Source organism: Charadrius vociferus, unplaced genomic scaffold, assembly GCF_000708025.1.
Source record: "Charadrius vociferus isolate BGI_N301 unplaced genomic scaffold, ASM70802v2 scaffold195, whole genome shotgun sequence".
Classification (NCBI taxonomy): domain Eukaryota; kingdom Metazoa; phylum Chordata; class Aves; order Charadriiformes; family Charadriidae; genus Charadrius; species Charadrius vociferus.
In genome coordinates this window covers 4,068,008-4,086,365 of record NW_009648539.1, presented here as the reverse complement: position 1 = coordinate 4,086,365, position 18,358 = coordinate 4,068,008, and the positions used below count along the sequence as shown (strand labels likewise).

The following is an 18,358-nucleotide window of genomic DNA, read 5'->3' as shown; positions in this document are numbered from 1 at the left end:
CAAAGATACATCACTTTGATCTGGATCATGGTGATGCCAGAAGCTACACTTGCGTGGCATCTAATACTCACTGATTTATAAAAAATTCTGATGTCATCTGGGGCTTGAGGTTTCATCCCAGAAGCATGAATATGCAGAAGCAACGCCCTTGAACTTGCGGGACTGGCAAATCAACTCTGTGGATTTTTAATTTTGGCTTTAATGTCCCCTTTTTCTGTGACTAATTACTGTGCCATTAAGACCCTAGTTTTTTTTCAGGCGTAACCATGAGATTAAATAGTGTTTGTATGTGAGGCCTTATAGCATTTCTGATGATGGACAGTGCAATTAGTTTCTCACGTGCTATCTCTGTCTTACAAATTTTCCTCTTAATCTGAAAACATCAATGTTCTTTCTCAGCCTTTAATCTTACTTAAAAAACAAAAAAAAAGATGACTAAATTTTGCTTAAAGTGAAAGGAAACAGTATTTCTTCCTTAAATTAATTTGATGCTGATTTGCTCAAAGATAATTCAGTCCCCTGGTTGATGAAAGCTTAAATATTCTACATGGTTGCTAATTGCTGTGTAAGCCTGTTTTGGTGAAGTCCTTTATGGTACAGTTTTTCCAAGTTGCATAGGTATCTGATTACTTTCAGGTTTATTTAGTCATAAATATGTGAAACTGTTGTTAACTTATTTTTATTTATTTGTTAAGACTTTTCTTTCTCTTGGTGATTTTCTACACATTCCAAGTCAGGACGTAGCTCAGTTTTTATTGTAAATACTCCCTGAGAAACACTCATCTCTGCAGTCCCCAATAAGTTTCTGAAAGGACTATCAATAACTTCGTGTTTGTGTGTGTGTGTTGTGCATGTGCGCCTTTTCTTACTACTAAGGAAAGCATATTTTTTTACCATTCTTTTCTCTTTATATTTATAAAAAATATTTAGATGTGTCGTTTATTGAGGCATGTTTCTGGAACTGAGCCTCTCGAGATTACTTGCATACATGCAGAAGATACCTTTCAGGTCACTGGCCCACAGGTATGCTTAGCTTTTATCTGGCCACTTCTACTGGACATAAATCAGACAAAATTACTTGTATGAATTTTTTTGAGACTAATGAACTGTTGAAAGAGTTATACTTTAATGATAGGTGGTAGCTGAAAGAATGCAGACGGAAGATCATCAAGCCTGCAAATACCAGATGAATATACTACAAAGACATAATAGTAGCAGTTTAATTTTGTGGTTTGCCTGTGAAGGCACTTGTGAATTTGTGTGCAACACTATGTACTGGGACTTCCAATAGCAAATATTTTCTTCTCTGTCCAGATAATTTCTGCTGCAGAAACACTGGCATTACATCCATCTAGCAAGATTGCAAAAGAAAATCTTGAGGTGTTCTGTGAGGCTTGGGAGTCTCAACTGAGTGACATGTCTCTATTGTTAAGAGAAATCAACGATGTGTTTGAAGGAAGAAGAGGTAAGAATGCTATGTAGAAACAGAAAAATGTAGTTTTCAAAACATGTAGTCTAAGAATTTTAAGTGTGATTTAGGAAATCCAGTTTTCTTAAGAGAAGAGTGCAATAAAGAGTCCCACATCCCATATGGCAATGTGGAATCTAGGTGGCAGAAACAAACACATTGGTTTTGTATAAATGTTGAATTAGGTTACTTACTGGATTTTTCTCAAAGAAAAACAGCCAAAAATTTAAAGTCCCGATTTGTGTAAAATTAGGTATGTTTCACTTTCTGCACTGTGACTAGTTCTAGCAATATCAAATGGAACTGTTGAAAGGACACAAAAGTATTCGACACTGCTCTTTGCCAGCAGTGTCCAAATATCGGGGGTGCAGGGCTTTCATCCACGTTTTGGTTTGTCTAGGACATATCAGTTCATGATAATCAAGATATAACTTGAATTGTGTGACATCTTTAATTAATGTCCTGTATTTCTGGAAAATTTGTATATACACGCATATATTCTATACTGTCAGCTTGCCTTGTATTCACTTCATAACGTAGTGAATGTAGTTATTTGATTTTTAAACTGCTGTCCTTTCTCCTGGATGGAATCTCTGGCGACTCTGCACAATCTTGGGATATTTTCTCTGGTTGGTAAGTTTATTGGTATTTGTACAACATGTAGAAGAAAACCTTGGAATCTTAAGAAAAAAGTTCTGTGCTTACTTTTAGCATAGGGTAATTTACCTTTAAAATGGAAGCCATTTTCTTTTTCACTTTTATCTCACAATTATTTTTTTTTTTCAGGTGGTGTCTTTAGTGTAGCCTGTCATACCTCTTGCGGCTACGTGTTTGTTTCAGTCTTTAAGGTGTAATTGCATACAGATAGAATGTAATATATAATAATACTGAATGTCTTGTATTTCTAAGAAAATCACTCAGGTTTAAAAGTTTAGATTTAGTTAAATACAGGGACTTCGGTTTTTTGTACCTAAGATACAGGAAAAAGTAAATCCTTATTCAGGTTAGATGACACTTTATCAATGATACAATTCTTCATCTTGTTATTAATGTGAGACCTTTTTTCATTTTTAGAGTTTATTTTGTCAGTTTAACTTTCTGTATTTGATCAGGTTTTTGTGTAAGCAGTTCTTTTCTGCCAACTTTGTTGTGAGGACAGTAAATAACCAACCACAGGGCAGTAATATCTTAAATTATTGCTGTTCGTTGCTGGATGAATGTGTGTCTGAACCTGAAGACTAGTAAAAGGAAAACATATATTGAAATTCTGAGTGGGTTTACAGTAATTGTGTGTAGCGCAGGTTATTGGGAATTTGAGGCTTTTTAGAAATACATGATTGTTATCCTACTTGTTCTTCCACCTTGGTCTGGAATGCCACATAAAGATGTGTAGCAATCAGAGATCCTGTTTATGGGCCTCTTAACTTTCAGTGGTTTTTTTTTGTTTTGGGAGCCAAGGTCATACTGACATTCTTTAAACATAGCACTAAATTTTATATAACACAACTTAAAATGTGGTATTACTCTAATATTAATATGTTACAATAAATTTGGAATTTGCAGGGCTGATCATGCAGTATCTTTTTTCATATTCATACAATGGTCTAGCAGGGTTGAATGATAACGCCTTTTTATATATTTATATATGTGTGTGCATGTGTGTGTATACATATATATATTACTGTATTTAAAAATAATAGGATGAGAATCATGCAGTCAGAGCAAAGCATATACTTGGCTCTCCAAACAGATAGTTTTTGAAGTGTTGTGGCAGATTCCTGATCTCTCCTGTAGTTAGAAACTTTCTCTTGTTGACAGCAGATAACTAGCGGGAGGTGTCCCTGCATATGGCAGGGGGGTTGGAACTCGGTGATCTTCAAGGTCCTTTCCAACCTAAACCATTCTATGATAACAGGCGTTTTCCACAAGCGTTACTTCCCAATTTCTTTAAAGCATCATTTCACAAGGCAACCCCATGTCGTTGCTTGAAGGAGAGAGGAGAGAATGGATAGGTGTTGCTGAGTGTGTTAGAGGCTATAGCGTGTGTAGGCCTGGGTGCAGTGAAGACTGTCTTCTCCTGTTTGGCATAGCCAGATGAGTCTGTGCTTGTTACTGCCTCTCATTTCTTCAGTCTTTCCTTCAGCATAAAGTGTTCTGATACCACCATTGGTAAGATAGTAAGCGTAGCTTGTATTCTTTATATAGCCTTGGGTACATTATGTCTTGTATTGCCAAAATGATGCTTAAGAAATCATGTGTCTGTTTTCCTGTCTCATGGCCCAGCCTCATAAGGGACACCTCTCTGAATCTGGGTTGTTTCGTATTAACTATCAGTTATCTCCTTAGAAATAATTTGGTCTCCTATATCCACCCATCTTCTACAAAGTTTTCCTCTGTGTTGTGGGCTAATCTTTTTTTTTTTGTTTGCTTGTTTTCTCTTTTTGGACTTCAGGGTGGGTCTTGTCAAAAAAAAAAAAAAAAAAAGAAAAAAATCTCACCCAAATATCATATCCCCACCTTTTTGCTTCCAGACAATACCCTAAAGTTACCTTGTGACTTTCAACAGTTTTTTCTCCTAGAAATCATGACTGATGGCTTATTTTATTCTTCTTGTAACTCACGATATTTGTCTTAATGTCGAGGTCGGTAAAAGTGTCTTTATTTTACAGGCTAAAATGTAAGAAGTGCTTTATTCCTAGTAGAGTTGTGATTGCGTGTAACAGAAGCTAGAATTACAGTAACAAAGTGATATATATTTTTTTCTCCTCAGTTTAAAAACTTGTATTTTTGTACTACCAATTTAAATGTTTGGCTTTGTTAGAGAGTTCAGAATACAGCTTAAGAGGCAAAATTTGAATGGTGACTAAATGTGCTGGACACATCAAATAAAAGAAGCATTTTTCTGATTACACTAGACTCACATTGTTTATACTCATTTCTTTTCTTTTACAAGCAATTGCATAACTCCTTATCCAGTGTTTCTTTCATGGCAGCAAATTAGGTATTTCTCATATTGAGGTTCAAAACTCACATGGATAGAGAGCCAGATTTAGCTTGGAGATGAAGCAATATTTTAGTCAATTTTAATGTAATTGCACCAGATCATGCCCAAATAGAAATGGGCTCGTCTTGGGGAAGGGGGTGTACATTCACATAGAGGTGGGGGAGGTTGGTGAGCGCACCACAGCCCACTTACCCTCACATGTATTTTTAAAATGTCTCTGCGCTATGCAGAACTGTACAGTGAGGTAGAGTTGAACTTCTGCTTAATCCTAACACGCTTTTTAATCCAACAGTGAGGAGGCCCATTCTGCACAGTGTTGGTGTCTGAAATGTTGCATGGTTGTGCTGGGCTGAGGAGAGTGCCGGCCACCTCTAGAGGGTGGCTCCTGCCAGCTGGGAGATTTGGTTCAGCGGGTGGAGGGATCAGTTTGTACTCAGAATTACTAGTTTAGGTTAGATACTTAACTTTGAGGCTCTTGTACTTTGAGATAAATCCCCTAACGAAAGTACGTGTCATTAATCCGATGTGTTGGATGTCAGCCAATCTCTTTTTTTTCCCCTAACTTTTTTGTTTCAACATGCTGGAGAAGAATGTGAATAATCAATCCCCTGATTGCTCCCTTGAAACTTTCTCGTAAGTGAGAGAATGATTTATGAAATTAACTTCCTTTTCTGCCCTCCTCTTTTGTTTTGCCCACTTGATTTGAGAGGAGTTAACTGACCATGAGGATTCGGGAGGGCCGTAGTTGATGAATAGGGGATACAGATCAGAATTTCAGAATTTAGAAATCGGACTTCTAGGAGGAAAAGTGAAGCAGGGATGCAGCCATCCTACTCTCAGATAGGAAGTGAGATCAAAAGCAGGATTCAGAAGTTGAAATAGAGATGTTTTGGAAGGAAAAAGATGGCTGAAACTACTAGAAAGCGGAAAATTGGAAGACAAAGAGGATGAAATAATAAAAATTAATTTTAAATTAAAAAAAGGAAAAATGTTAGAGAAAATGTTACAAAAAAGCGAAGGCAGACTGGAATAAGTAAAAGGAAGATCCTAATATGGCAAAAAGTCTTTTGCTATTATAGAAAAAAACTGACTTACAGACTAAAGAAATTAAATACCTGAAAAAATGTGTGTATTCTGTTAATGGAATCAAATATAAATTCTGTGATTATACTGATGTAATTAAGTATTTTCTGGCGAAGTAGGATTATCTGTGGCCTGAGTTGATCTACGCTTTTGAAAGGTCTGGTATCTGTGAGTCCAGTGAGGTGGGTTTTTTGTGTGTGTGTTTTCTGTTTTTTTGTGGTGGTGTTTTTTTAATGTTCCAAGAAATAAATAGTAAGATCCTTCCTCTTTCTGAATATGGTGAACCACTAAACCTTGCAAAGTCAAATAATAGGAATTGCTTGAAGAGCAAAACCTTTTTTTTTTTTTCTTATTTCTGTTTACCATCCCTTTCCATGTGGTTTCCATAATTCTGAACGCTCACCTTGTGTGTACAAGTAGTATGTCCTCTCAGTATGCATTTGTATTCCATTTGTTATGTCAAAGCTTTCTGTGATTGAACTTTTTTTTGACGTGGTACAACAGGTTTATGCATAGCACCAAGGAGATCTTTTAATGCTACAGCATTTTAAACTTACAAGTTAGCTTTTGTTCTTGGTATGTCTTACATGCTTTCTTACATGCCCTTTAGCTGATGTTTTGATATATAGGATGTTGTAAATCACGTTTCATAATTTACATCAATCTTTAGTGAGAAATCTTGCTTGGATGCATGTTTGGGCAATTAATATCTGAGTATCTGCATTGAGAAAAAATAGTTAGGCAGCCTGTGCCCTGATAGCTCATTTGATCTTTCACAAAACTGGCTAGGGGAAGGAAGAGGTGATCTTAGAAAGAACACCATTTTTCATACTTACCAAGAGGGTTGAGGAACACTTGTCAACTTACTGGAATTTGGTTTTTGGGAGTCAGTTGCCTAGACATGGAGCTCATGATCTTTCTGCGGTGTCAGGAGATAAAAAGCACACTTTCAAAAAATCATGAATGCATAAGAGAACTGTCCTGAGGACTCAGAATGCAATTTCTCTAGGAGCTGATATAAGAGGAGGAAATAGCAATTGCAGAGGGATTTGTTGCTTGTCCTTTGTCTGTCAAGATGCATCATTTCTATGCAAACCCGGCACCGATATCCATTATAGTAGCCCTTTGTTTCTTCAGATAAAATCTGTTTTTCACTAGGTCTTAGATTTTTTATTTATTTAATTCTGATTGTATTTAGGAGACGTTCATGAATCTATTGTAATAATTATCTATGAAGACTTACATTTTAAGTCTTCTGGTAACTGGAGCTCTAATCCTAGGCTGTTAGCCCAGGCACTGTTTCCTCTTGCCGATAAACTCTTCTTACCCACTTTTAGATAACACCTAAAAGGATTTTTTTTTTTTCTCAATTTGTTTTGCTCAGACTTGGAATATCTGAGGCTCCTGGGGGTATAGCAAATAATTCGATAACTATTTAAAATTCTATAGAACATTTTTCTTTACGTATCACATGTGCACTGTATTTCATATGGTACAGTACAACATGAGGGTTTCATCAGCATTACTTAGAAAAACCTGCCTAGGTATTTCTCACTAGTGGCATTGCTACTCCAAATTTTATACCATCCAAAACCCAGGCCAAGAAAAGCCTTATGTGGGACTACTGTTGTATGTTCTGTACTTTGCAACAAAATGAGTGCATATAGTGATAACTACTCAGTCATTGGAGAGAGTTTCGTTTACTCGCTTGTGGATTGCGTGCAGGGGACTAGAAATCTTATTGATTTCTAAGCTTTCTTAACTGCCAGTTGCTGAGAGCTAAAATCTGAACAGTACAGAGTTCTTGGCTTGTCTGTCTCTGGAAGCTCTCTGCAATATTCAGAGGAGGAATTACAGGTAAGTAATTGGCTTCTATAGTACTACAATTTAAGGAAGGATGAAGTAAGGCATGTGATCCCATTGATTAAAATCAGCATATAAATTTTGGTGTAAATGTGTGTGTTCTTCATAGGAGAGAAGCGTGTCTACCTATCACTGCCCAGACCAGGGGTAAGTTGCTTTTGGAATTGTTGCATTTGCTTTATACCTGCTGGTAACTAATTGACTTGTTGCCATGTTACACCATGATGAGGACATAGTATCTTGGTAACACGCATCCTGAGTGGATGGCTGACAGTAAAATATCAAACTTTGTCAGTTTAATAAATGAATAACAAATATACTGAAAACTAGGGTAACTAGTTACATTAATATGCTTTAATCACTTTGATTGTATGTGAGCTTTAATTCCTGTTCCATAAAAAAAAAAAGACATTTTTTTACTACATACTTGACTGTCACCCTATATAATAAAAAAATGCGTTGTTACTATTAAAACAGTCAGAACGGGCTGCAACATACTGAAAATCAGTCTTGGTAATCTGATTTTTTTTAATGTTGTTGCCTGAGTTGACCTATTTGGAATAAATGGACATGTTCAAGCCTATTGTAGGCTCTTCAGATAATGGGTTCTTGTTTCCTTCTTTGATCTTAAATGTTTCTAATGCAGAGAAAAAAGCTACACCAAAGGTGTAGTTATGAGGTAATTTAATATCCTTAGCTGATTATGATTGATACTACATAATTTCTGAGAGCATTTGTTTGTTAAGAAACCTCCTAAACCTTATTATTGTCATGTAATCAGTCATTTGATTCACTTGCTACGTACTGAATCTTTTCATGGGTAGGAAAAAGGGAAAGAATGGTCTCAGAAGGTACAGTAAGCTCTAGCTTGTTTCTTCTTCTCTCCCTGCCTTCTTTCCTTAACCTGTAATGTTGAGGAATTTGGGTGTGAAATGATCCCGTCTCCATATCTCTTGTTGTGCAATTCTGTGACTTCAAACACAATATGCTACTTCTGACCCTTAATGAAAAGAGAAGGAGAAAAGGTCATACATTATAAATCCAATCTGGAGATTTAAATAGAAGATAATGTTAGGCTGAGTGAACATGGGTGCATTTCACTGTTACAGAACTAAATAAAGAGACTGGAAAATAGATTGGTTCAGTGACTTTTGATAGGGTTTTTGTCCCTCACCGGTTTGACTAAGCTACATAGCTTCTGGATTTCAGCCAAAATCTAAAGAAGAGATGTTTGAAGTCAGATTCCCACTTACTGGTTCATGTGCCTTTTTAAATACTTTCAATAAATCTTTGTCACCGAGATTTAAACAGTTCTGCTTTGTTGTTGTTTGAAAGATTGCTGTCTTGTTTTGAATTTTGCAAGATGCGTAGGTTTGGGGGAGTTACGATTAATAGACAGTTTGGAAGTAGACAGGAAACATAGATTACATCCAACAGAGTTTGTTCACAGAGTAATTTCTTTGCCTAACTGGTGCACTAACCTTTGGAACTGCCTCTTTTCCCAGTGCTGTGACTCTTGGTACTGCCTCTTCTCTCCCTGCTGCCATCACAGAGGTCTGCTCTGCCTGGCTAATGCCTACACTGTCCCTGCCCAGAAGTCACACTGTTCCTGTCAATATAATTAAATTACACATTTTGTTACATCTGTGTGATTGCGACTGTGCTGTTTTCTGGTAATGAGTGGCATCCTAGACCATGCCACAGTGGAGGACAGAACTGTAGTGATGACTCAAGTGTGCTTAATGCACAGGTATATTTTTCTTTATAGTGTTAGGTGTCAAATCATGTTTTAAAAGCAGAGTAGCTGCTTACCTGCTTTTTACCTATTCTCCTATTCAAATAGCGTGAATGAACACTGGAATGGAGAAAACTACAAATCTGACAAACATTCTGAGGTTTCTTTAGTTATTTGTGGACAGAAAAGCTTACCTGTGCTACAGTGCTGGTTTTCTTAAATACTCTTCATGCAGCAGCTTAAATATTTGTAGCCCAAAGCTTGTGTGTACATACAAACATAGTTTGGCTCTGCCTTAAAACCAGCATTTCTTGAATTGCATCTCTAATATGCAATATGGTCAAACTTAAACAACAATTAGGAGTATCAATTCTTACACCTTTTGCTAAATCTTTTGGTACGAGAATAGCATTTCTAATACATAGACAGAATTATGGTGTCTAATTTGGGTCGACCTAAGATTCAGAATATTTAAAAATTTGGGGATGGGAAAAGACAAATGGCATGAAAACTAAATTGAGCAGCAAATAGCAGTAGAAACTTCAGATTCTCAGACAAGGATCTCAGTCCTGCAGTGTTAATCATCCATCCTCCTCCAGTGGCTCACGCATCTCCAAGTTATGACACCAACTTTGTATTTTCCACTCCTCTGCACTCCAGTGCAGTTTCTCAACATGGACTGTGGCTCCCATGTCTGTTAGCACAGCGACAGCACCAGCACATGAAGTCAAAGCCAGGAACTGCTGTTCTCTTTGTGCAAATTGATTTGAAACAAATGATGTGTTCCTGTGTATAGATGTTCTGCAGTTGGCAAGCTCTGCCTTGTCAGACACTGCACTCACATCAGTACCACTAATTATTGTTTAATCTGAGCCAATATTTGGCTTGCAGCCAGACTGGCATTTTGGATAGTTCATGACTTAAATAAAAGAAGGAAACGCATAAAAAAGATCAAAGTGTCAGTATTTGTTTCCAGCTACTTCAACAGAGTGACGCAGAATAATGAGCTACATCCTCACACTAGCATTTACACGGGTTGTACCCTAGATCAGCTTGCTACTAGCTAAATCAACTTCCAAGTCCCTGTTATACCAGTATCATCTTTGATGGAAAAAAAACAGTGCAGTAGTACTTGATTAAGACTGTTTGTTTAGTCCTACATATTACTGAGGATCTAGAGGGTAAGGGAAGTGGAGCCTGAGACCTGTGGAAGAGGTCTCTTCCTTGAAGCTTTAGGGTGTCCATAGGCGCAGACCCCGTTTGCACATGCCATTGCAGGAGGACAGCCTGATCAGAACAGATTCTCAGCTTCTACTGGGAAGTTTGTCTGAACTACTGGAAGTATGCTGCAAAGTCTGCATCTGAGCCACCTCTTATGATTTGTTAGTAAAATGATTACTAAATCCTTTTATTTAAAAATATTATTTTTTTGTTTGAAACAGAAGCATAATGCAAATCTGAAAGCATTAAAGCCAGTCAAACTAGATACTGAGGTAAGATGCCATCATTTTAGTAAAAAAAACTTTTTACATTTTTTTTCTTGTCTGAAGAATGTATTTTCAAGTGCCGTAAATATGGTTATCATTTATAGGAACAGGCGAAAATTGCAAAACTTGGATTAGAACTGCATCTGCTCACATCTGATGTGGATTCTGAGACCGAGAAATGGGAGGATCAGGAGAACGAGATTGTGCAACATGGACAAGGCATGTCAAGTATGGCCTACTCCATGTATTTATTTACCAGGTAATTACACTGTAGCAGCATGTTTTGGTGGGGAGGACAGCATTAACAGTGTTTATAAGAAATAAGACAATTTTAATTTTCAGACTATAATGATTGGGGCACATTCAGAAAGGAGGTCTAATTTCTAGCCTTACGCTTTATAAATTCTTATAAATTTCTAAGCTGTTTCACTATCAAATTAGGGGGGTTTAAGTGCTAAACATCTGTTTTGTTGCAGAACATCTATTTAAATATCTCTTGGGTACAGAGAACATTTTAAGAAGCATGTTCATAAATACTTTCAAAATTAAGGGAATTAAAGCACAGGTATATGACTGTAGATTAGAATTGCTTAACTTTGCTGTACTGAAAGGTGCTCTTCTGAAATTTGCCCATGCAATGTCAGCTTTCTTATTTGAAAAATTTATGGGTTTTTTTAGTAAGAGTTGAGATTTTTCTTACCTTGTAGTCCAATAATACTCAGTGTGCCAGAGGCATGGATTTCTGTCCTTGTCCAGCTGTTGAGAACTAAACCATTTCTAATTTCCCAATAGTGTTGTAGTCACTGAGGTTATATAATATTTTGAAATGCAGTTCCTGTTGTAAGTTATTGTTGTGCATAGCATCCTCTAAAAGAGTGATATTTTACAGTTCAGTGGTGTGAATGGGGGTGAGAGAGACACTATAAATTCTGCAAGTAGCAGGCAAAATAATCTACAGTCTATACATGGCATATATTCTGCTTTCATTATTTCCCACAGAGGAGAAGGACTTCTGAAAACTACTCAAGATTTATTTCATCAAGCAGAGGTAATATATTTTTAACAAAATCGGAGTTAGGAACTCTGTGTGAAGAAGAAATTGGAACTTAACTCTCTGATTCCTTACACATAAGTACAGTGTACCATGAATTGACTAGCAGCTGTAGATTTTAAACAGCCTAATTGTGGTGCATACTTTCTGAAAGCTAACATTTCAGTGTTCTAGTAGTAGCTTAAGACAGCATTCATTAAACCGACAGATTCCAGTTAGGAGTCGCAATGGCAAACTGGTATTGTGGCATATATAGTGGACTTCAATGCATTAGTAGTATTCATTGTGTCGCTTAGCTCAATCCCCGATAGCATTAACAGATACTGCACGCTAGCCTGAGCAGCAGTATTTTCATGGGGAAGAAAGACGACGTAAAAAGTTGATTAGTACCAACACAAGACAAGGGGCCAAGTGGATGAATGTGGCGTGATATTTCCCAGATGCGTGCCTGTGTTTAACAGGAGACTGGTTACCTTTGTTAGGACGATAAAAAAACACGGCAGGTGTCAGCTACCCACAAAACTCTTGTGAGCTGCTACAGCATAAAAAATAATTGGAAGTCAGGGGTTTTTTTATATGTAAAGGGAAAGCCTTTAAATTTTGCTGATCTGGGAGAATGGCCATTTGTAGTGTAGCTTGTTATTTCAGAATTCACTGCAAACTGCTCGCTTGTTAATTATAAACGCATACAACTATCACAAGTATTTCCTGCTAGCTTTTTACTTTATAGCATGCTATTTATTAAAGCAACAAGGAAAAAGAGTCTCATCTTCCATTGTGGTTCATTTTGTTACATCCTTTCTCCCCCTTTCAGATTTTTGCTACAGAGGGCACAAAGCTTGCTTCAGCTCTTCAGGCCTTTTCTGATCAGGTGATGTATAACCTCTAAAACAGCCATTCAGCTTATGGCTCTAGTGATACTGCTTAAAAGTTAGTTGTGTTATCTTGGAGCCTTTAACACTGTTTTGTCTTCCTGAAACACATTTCAGGTACACGATGATGATAAACCTTTGCTTCTCTTGGAAGCTGAAAAACTGATCTCTATGTGCAAGCAGCTCCAGATAACAGCTAAAGCTTCCGCTCAGGGTAAAAGCGCTACATTTACAAAGGTAAGGTGAAAACTATATAGATTCCTTAAAGTAAGACCTAACTTGTTTTGAGATATAGCAACTTACTAATTTGTGCTCCCATTAAAATATGAAACAGTTCATGACAGCTGAACTTCTTGGATTGACAGGGGACCATTACAATTAATAAGTAGAAAATTTCACGATGTTGTGCATGCATTTTTCTGCTATGCAAGGTGTCATCGTTGCTGTTCCTTATGTAGAAGAGGAATTTACTTCAAGTTCTTTTTAGCACTTCACATGTTTTGAGAAGCCGATGTGCAAAGTATAGAGGAAAAACAGCAAGAACTGTTCCCTTGCTTAAAATGTTCTGTCTATTGGGACATCCCTCACTGATAACTATAGCCCAAGCCATTTACTGCACTATTTTGTGTCAGGAGAGGATATTCTTCAGCACGGGTGCTACTGTTTTCTAGACTTCTCCCCTCACCCGCCACCAGCAGAGAAGGGCTTCAGGGAAGTTTAGCCTGACCTGACCCCCTCATTCATGCTGAGAGTTTGACAGGAGACAAAATGTGGTAAACTGGCCCATACGTAGAAGCCTGCCAGAGGATAGCTTGGATAGTATTATTCTACAGGCTTATATGAAGGTTTTCTTTAGGTAGCATGGATATCCAAGTTTTGTTTAACTGGTCCAGTGGCCACAGATACCATTGATATTAATGTTGTAAGGAACAGTTTCCCTACCCCTAACTTACCAACTTTACAGTCTAAGAATCAGTAAAATAAGTAATAGGATTGTTTTCCTTCCCATTACTAAAAATACTGAAAATATCATTTAGGGTTTGGATTTCACTGTTAGTGAAAGAGTTTACAGGCATGTTCCCCAGGATAATGATGTTTCTGGACTGCTCTTAAAAAAACAAATGAAAAAACAAACAAACAAACAAAAAAACACACACACACACAAATAAAGGTGGAAAAGTGTCCATAGGCTTCCACTACTTTATATTGCTTTTAACTGCTGAGAATTTTTTTCAAAGAACTTCTGTCAACATCTCCCTCAAGTTACCCGCTAGACAAAGAGAAGTAGTGGAATTTTATCATGCTTCAACTGAGAATTCTCAGCTGAATAATATGAGATGGAGTAATACTGTATATGATAATACTGTAATCCACTATTGTAGTAGTACTGTAATCTGCTAGAATGTCATTCAGAGAAATATGAACCGCAATTAAGCGTGTACCTCCCTAAGAAAGGACTTCAGTGATCAAAATATTAATGAAGGTAATTTGTATTTCCACCACTGTAATAATTACTGCTATTCTGTTCTTACTGATGCTTAACATAAACGTAACAAATTCCAAACCCCAAAGACTCTATTACTGAAATACATTCTTGCTTCTCAGTAGGTAGAGTCTACCCTAGACTGCCCAGAGTTTATTCTGATATTATTCATATTTAAATAAATATGTATACAGCTGCCATAAAAGTTTCAGCACTGTTAACCACAATGAGTAGATGCGCAAACTTTAGTGGGGAATAGAGGTCAGGCTTTTTGAAGAACTTCCCTGAGCAGCAGTATGATCAATGTGAGCAAGATGATGATCTTTAATGTCCCTTCCAACCTAGATGATTGTATGATTCTGTAAGACCATTTCTGTGCACCTAGATGTTTGTTTCCAATGAGCTACGGAAAAGATGTTTCAGTTTTACAGCAGGGACTGAAACTGTCTAGCCCCATCCAAGCCACTCAACCAAAGTGAGCACCTGAGGGCTACTGCTGGGTTTGTTTTACACTCTCCAGCTAAACTAAATGGGAACTTCAGTCTGTTTATACAGGGTGATGTGTCGCTACATAGTGATAATGGCCCACCAAATTAAAGTTTCTTGCGGGCCCAGACTTGTGACCTGTGCCGAGTGTTTGACTTGAGGCATAAACTCAAATGCTTTAAGATTTAGCTAACTTGCAGCGTAACTCGTATCAAGGTAAGGCTTACAGGATGTATGGCTTTCTAAATCATACTGACAGGACATAAAACAAAAGGAAAACCACGAAGAATTGTGATTAATCATACTTAGATAGTAAGAGCTCCTTTCCATGACACCTATATTACTGATTAGTGTTATATTATTAGTAGTTCTTTCTCCTGGGATGTGTGTCATTCCCTTCTGCTTCCTAGCTCAAGTGTTGGGTTAACAATGGATGCTGTTCCTTTACGCATACTATATAGAGAAATTCAAAACAGTGAGGCAAAACCTTTTGATTAGAAGGGATTTATGAAGGAAAATTACTACCTACTCAAGCTTTTGAAATAGATTATCGTCTCATGCATTAAACAGTTGCCTCATAAAAGTCATCAGTGGCCTTACTCTACTCTAATTGTCTTATTTAGGTTGATGCATGCATTCTGAAAACAAGGAACGTGATGACTCTGTTATGCCAACTTCTTCCACTTTGCTGCAAATTACTGAGAAAGGTGAGTACTTGGTTCATCTGCAATATTTCAGAGGTTTTCGGTGTTTTTTGGTTGGGTGGGGTTTTTTTTGTTTGTGTGTGTTTGTTTTTAAAATATCTTTTTTTAAAATATATATACACAGAATAAAGCAGGAAATGGCTGCCTTAAACCTGCTCCACCGTGGAAAGAAGACAGAATACGAACTGGTACAAATGCACATACTCCAGAAAGGAGAGCTGAGACATTTGGCATCAAGTCATTAGAAAACCATGTAACGAACATGACATTTTTAGAGAGCAAGTAATTATAGCACTTAGAAATGCAGAAAACTCCCATTTGAAAATAACACTTGCTGAATTTTCAATATTGCTTTCATTTGTGGAAAGTCAAACCAGGTTAATTAGAATTAAAACTGTTGACCTTTGTCACATCTAATAGATGTCCCATTACTTAGCAATTACAACACCAACAAGTCTAATCGTTATGTATTTTTATAATGTGAATGCCTTTCCTACGCTCACTATTGATATTGGTTTTGTAATTAATGCTTATGAATGTCTTAATGGATGTTTCAACCCAAAGATGCTGCTAATAGACATTTTATGTAAAGAACCTTGTGCTGCATATGCTATATGTAACACTACTGTTGAAGTCTGTAAACTCATCTCTGGCCTATTTCAGTCTATGTATTTGATAAAGCAGAATCAGGAATATAGTCTGAGAGGCTGTGGCCGAAAGCACTGACATGTGATCTTAGTTACGAGTTATACCTGCAATGAAGTAGTTCTAGGAAAAAGAACCCTCTTTCAGTAGCTGCACCACTGAATTATAGTCTTGTTGACATGATTCGTATTTCCAAAAGTGTATTTCTACGTGATTAATACTCTTGATTCAAACCCTTTTTCTTTTACTATCTTTAATTGTAGATGGCAGCTGTTGCTTCCTTTTTCATAGAATCACAGAATGGTTTAGGTTGGAAGGGACCGTAAAGATCATCGAGTTCCAACCCCCCTGCCATGGGTTGCGTTTGTTGGGTTTTTTTTCATTAAAACTTACTGAGCAGAATTTGAATTGCGTGTAGAACCACTGAAGTATTATGTATACTTTTCATTATACCATTTAAAATTTAAGAAAATAGATAATGATTATGACAAACTTCTGTACAAAGGGCATTACTTGACTTCAGGATGCTATGAAAATATAACCTGGTGTGAAATACATATTCTCAAGTTTATCTGCTCTGTGTACATAGGCTCCTGTTGCATTTTTATTTTCGATTCACCTTTGTCAAACTCCATATTGTATTAGTTTAGCTAAATTAAGGGATAGGTAAGTCATGTGATTTTTCTGTATGCGTTACGCTTGCATTGAGCAGAAGCAAAGCTGCCTGTGGAACTTAAATACTCTCCAATATATAATTCTGTGCTTGTTTAAAACCTGTAGTGCTAGAATTGAGAGGAAAAGATAAAGCAATTTTTAATATACAACTATTTGAACTGGTTTATTCTTGTACGAAACAAGTGTTTAAGTTCCACTTTAAAAAATGGGCACTAGGCCTTTCAATACCAGGACAGTTGCAGTGTACAAAAGTAGCTTATTTAGTATCAAATACAGATGACACCTCTATAATTAATTTCATGAAGAAGCATTAAGACGTTTCAACAAAACTTCCTCGTACTCCTTCTGCGTCAGAAGTCCTTGAGTTATACTCTTGCTTTCTTCAAATTTGGGTAGAACCACTGCGATGTATCCCTCGGTTGATGGCTAAAACGCAAGATTAAAGTTAGTAGTGAAATAAAAGTTAGAAAATAAAAAGCAAAAAAGTTTCTTACCTTTTCTTGCAGAATAGCTGGATTGCTAAGAATGTTTTCATTCACTTCTATCAGACGCCCTCGTATACAACTGCAAAAGTGTTAAGTTTCAGTAAAAGTGCGTGGTACGTCAAGATAAGAAGAAGGGAAAACCCTTACCTATAAACGGTGTATTCCTCTCCATCTGATGAAGATATCCTGCATAGAGGGGCAAGTTCCGTTAAAAACTGAGCTCCCTGCATTTGAAAAAAATATATAAATGAATACATATATATATATGCACACCACACACACATATATACACTTTTAATTACACAGGGCTTTTAGAAGTATTACCATCAGCAACATGAGAAGGTTGTAAGCTTCAGAACAAAGCAAGAAAGTGTGACAGTAACAGGTCTGTGCAAGTTACGTGGCTGTGCGTCCCTACAGAAGGGAATATGACAACTTAGTTATGCGCACAAATAGATTAGAAGCTTGTAAGAGCTTATAAATGTAGCCATAATTAAGTTTCTTGTGGAATAACAGACTTGTAGTTTGATCAGATGATTAAACTCAACAAAGAGGAGAGAAAAACAGCACAGCTGACTTTACTATAACCAGGTTATACCACATATTTGAAAACCCACCATGAAACATACTGAACCAGTCCATCTATCAAGGTCTGTTTCGCAAAAACAGCACTCTCCAAATCCTTAGTATTTTGGTGGAAACAACTTTTTTATAGATAAAGGCGTGATTAAGTCACTCAAATTACTATGAAAAGATGACTAAAAGCGACTGTTAGCCTTGGTTTGAGCTACACTACACTGGAAACCACTGGTGCTGTGGCAGCACAGCAGCACTGTAGGACTCTGGCTGGGACAGTTAAATGGGCACCTCCTGAGGAAAGTTGAAATTCTGTAACTGTGGAGGGGCTGTTTTAAAATAAAATGCAAAGGTAACCCAGTAAGTTTCTGTCCTTGAAAGAACAGAAAGTCTCAGGCACTGTGAGAGATGAAAATGAAAAGTAACCAAATCAAAAAGCCATACCCTTTTTGACTTCCCAGAGACCTTATTCTGGAGTCTGCTGCAGTTGGCGCTGATTTGGTAATTAATGCTTGTAATTGTTTTCCCATTTTGAAGAAGAGGATGGGCTTCTGCCAAGGTGATGACACAGATTCTGCAACAAGAAATGAAATTATTATGCTGCAGTTGTGAGAAGCCATGGTCTGATGTGCGCTAAGCAAACTCCACAAACTTCTCTGCCTACATGGGTAGGATTTAAAACTTCCTTTGGACTCCTAGTCTAAAATGCTTGCAAGACTTTCCGTGTTGTGAAGGCTCTTT

At 37.1% G+C, this 18,358-nt stretch overlaps 2 protein-coding genes across 2 annotated transcripts in view; one reads left to right on the top strand and one right to left on the bottom strand.

Annotated features, from left to right (window-relative positions):
- Window positions 1-15,522, top strand: part of CTNNAL1 (catenin (cadherin-associated protein), alpha-like 1) — a 58,487-nt gene extending 42,965 nt beyond the window's left edge. Inside the window, exons 11-20 of the mRNA XM_009885916.1 lie at window positions 931-1,023; window positions 1,315-1,465; window positions 7,528-7,565; window positions 10,596-10,646; window positions 10,745-10,899; window positions 11,640-11,688; window positions 12,506-12,562; window positions 12,681-12,800; window positions 15,156-15,239; window positions 15,361-15,522. Coding sequence (XP_009884218.1) covers window positions 931-1,023; window positions 1,315-1,465; window positions 7,528-7,565; window positions 10,596-10,646; window positions 10,745-10,899; window positions 11,640-11,688; window positions 12,506-12,562; window positions 12,681-12,800; window positions 15,156-15,239; window positions 15,361-15,522 — 960 coding nt within the window. The remainder of the gene's footprint in view (window positions 1-930; window positions 1,024-1,314; window positions 1,466-7,527; window positions 7,566-10,595; window positions 10,647-10,744; window positions 10,900-11,639; window positions 11,689-12,505; window positions 12,563-12,680; window positions 12,801-15,155; window positions 15,240-15,360) is intronic.
- A 1,331-nt stretch (window positions 15,523-16,853) lies between these two features.
- FAM206A (family with sequence similarity 206, member A) overlaps window positions 16,854-18,358 on the bottom strand; it is a 5,114-nt gene continuing 3,609 nt past the window's right edge. Inside the window, exons 2-5 of the mRNA XM_009885915.1 lie at window positions 18,062-18,191; window positions 17,189-17,265; window positions 17,051-17,120; window positions 16,854-16,982 (exon numbers count right to left, since the gene is read on the bottom strand). Of these exons, the coding sequence (XP_009884217.1) occupies window positions 16,854-16,982; window positions 17,051-17,120; window positions 17,189-17,265; window positions 18,062-18,191 (406 nt within the window). The remainder of the gene's footprint in view (window positions 16,983-17,050; window positions 17,121-17,188; window positions 17,266-18,061; window positions 18,192-18,358) is intronic.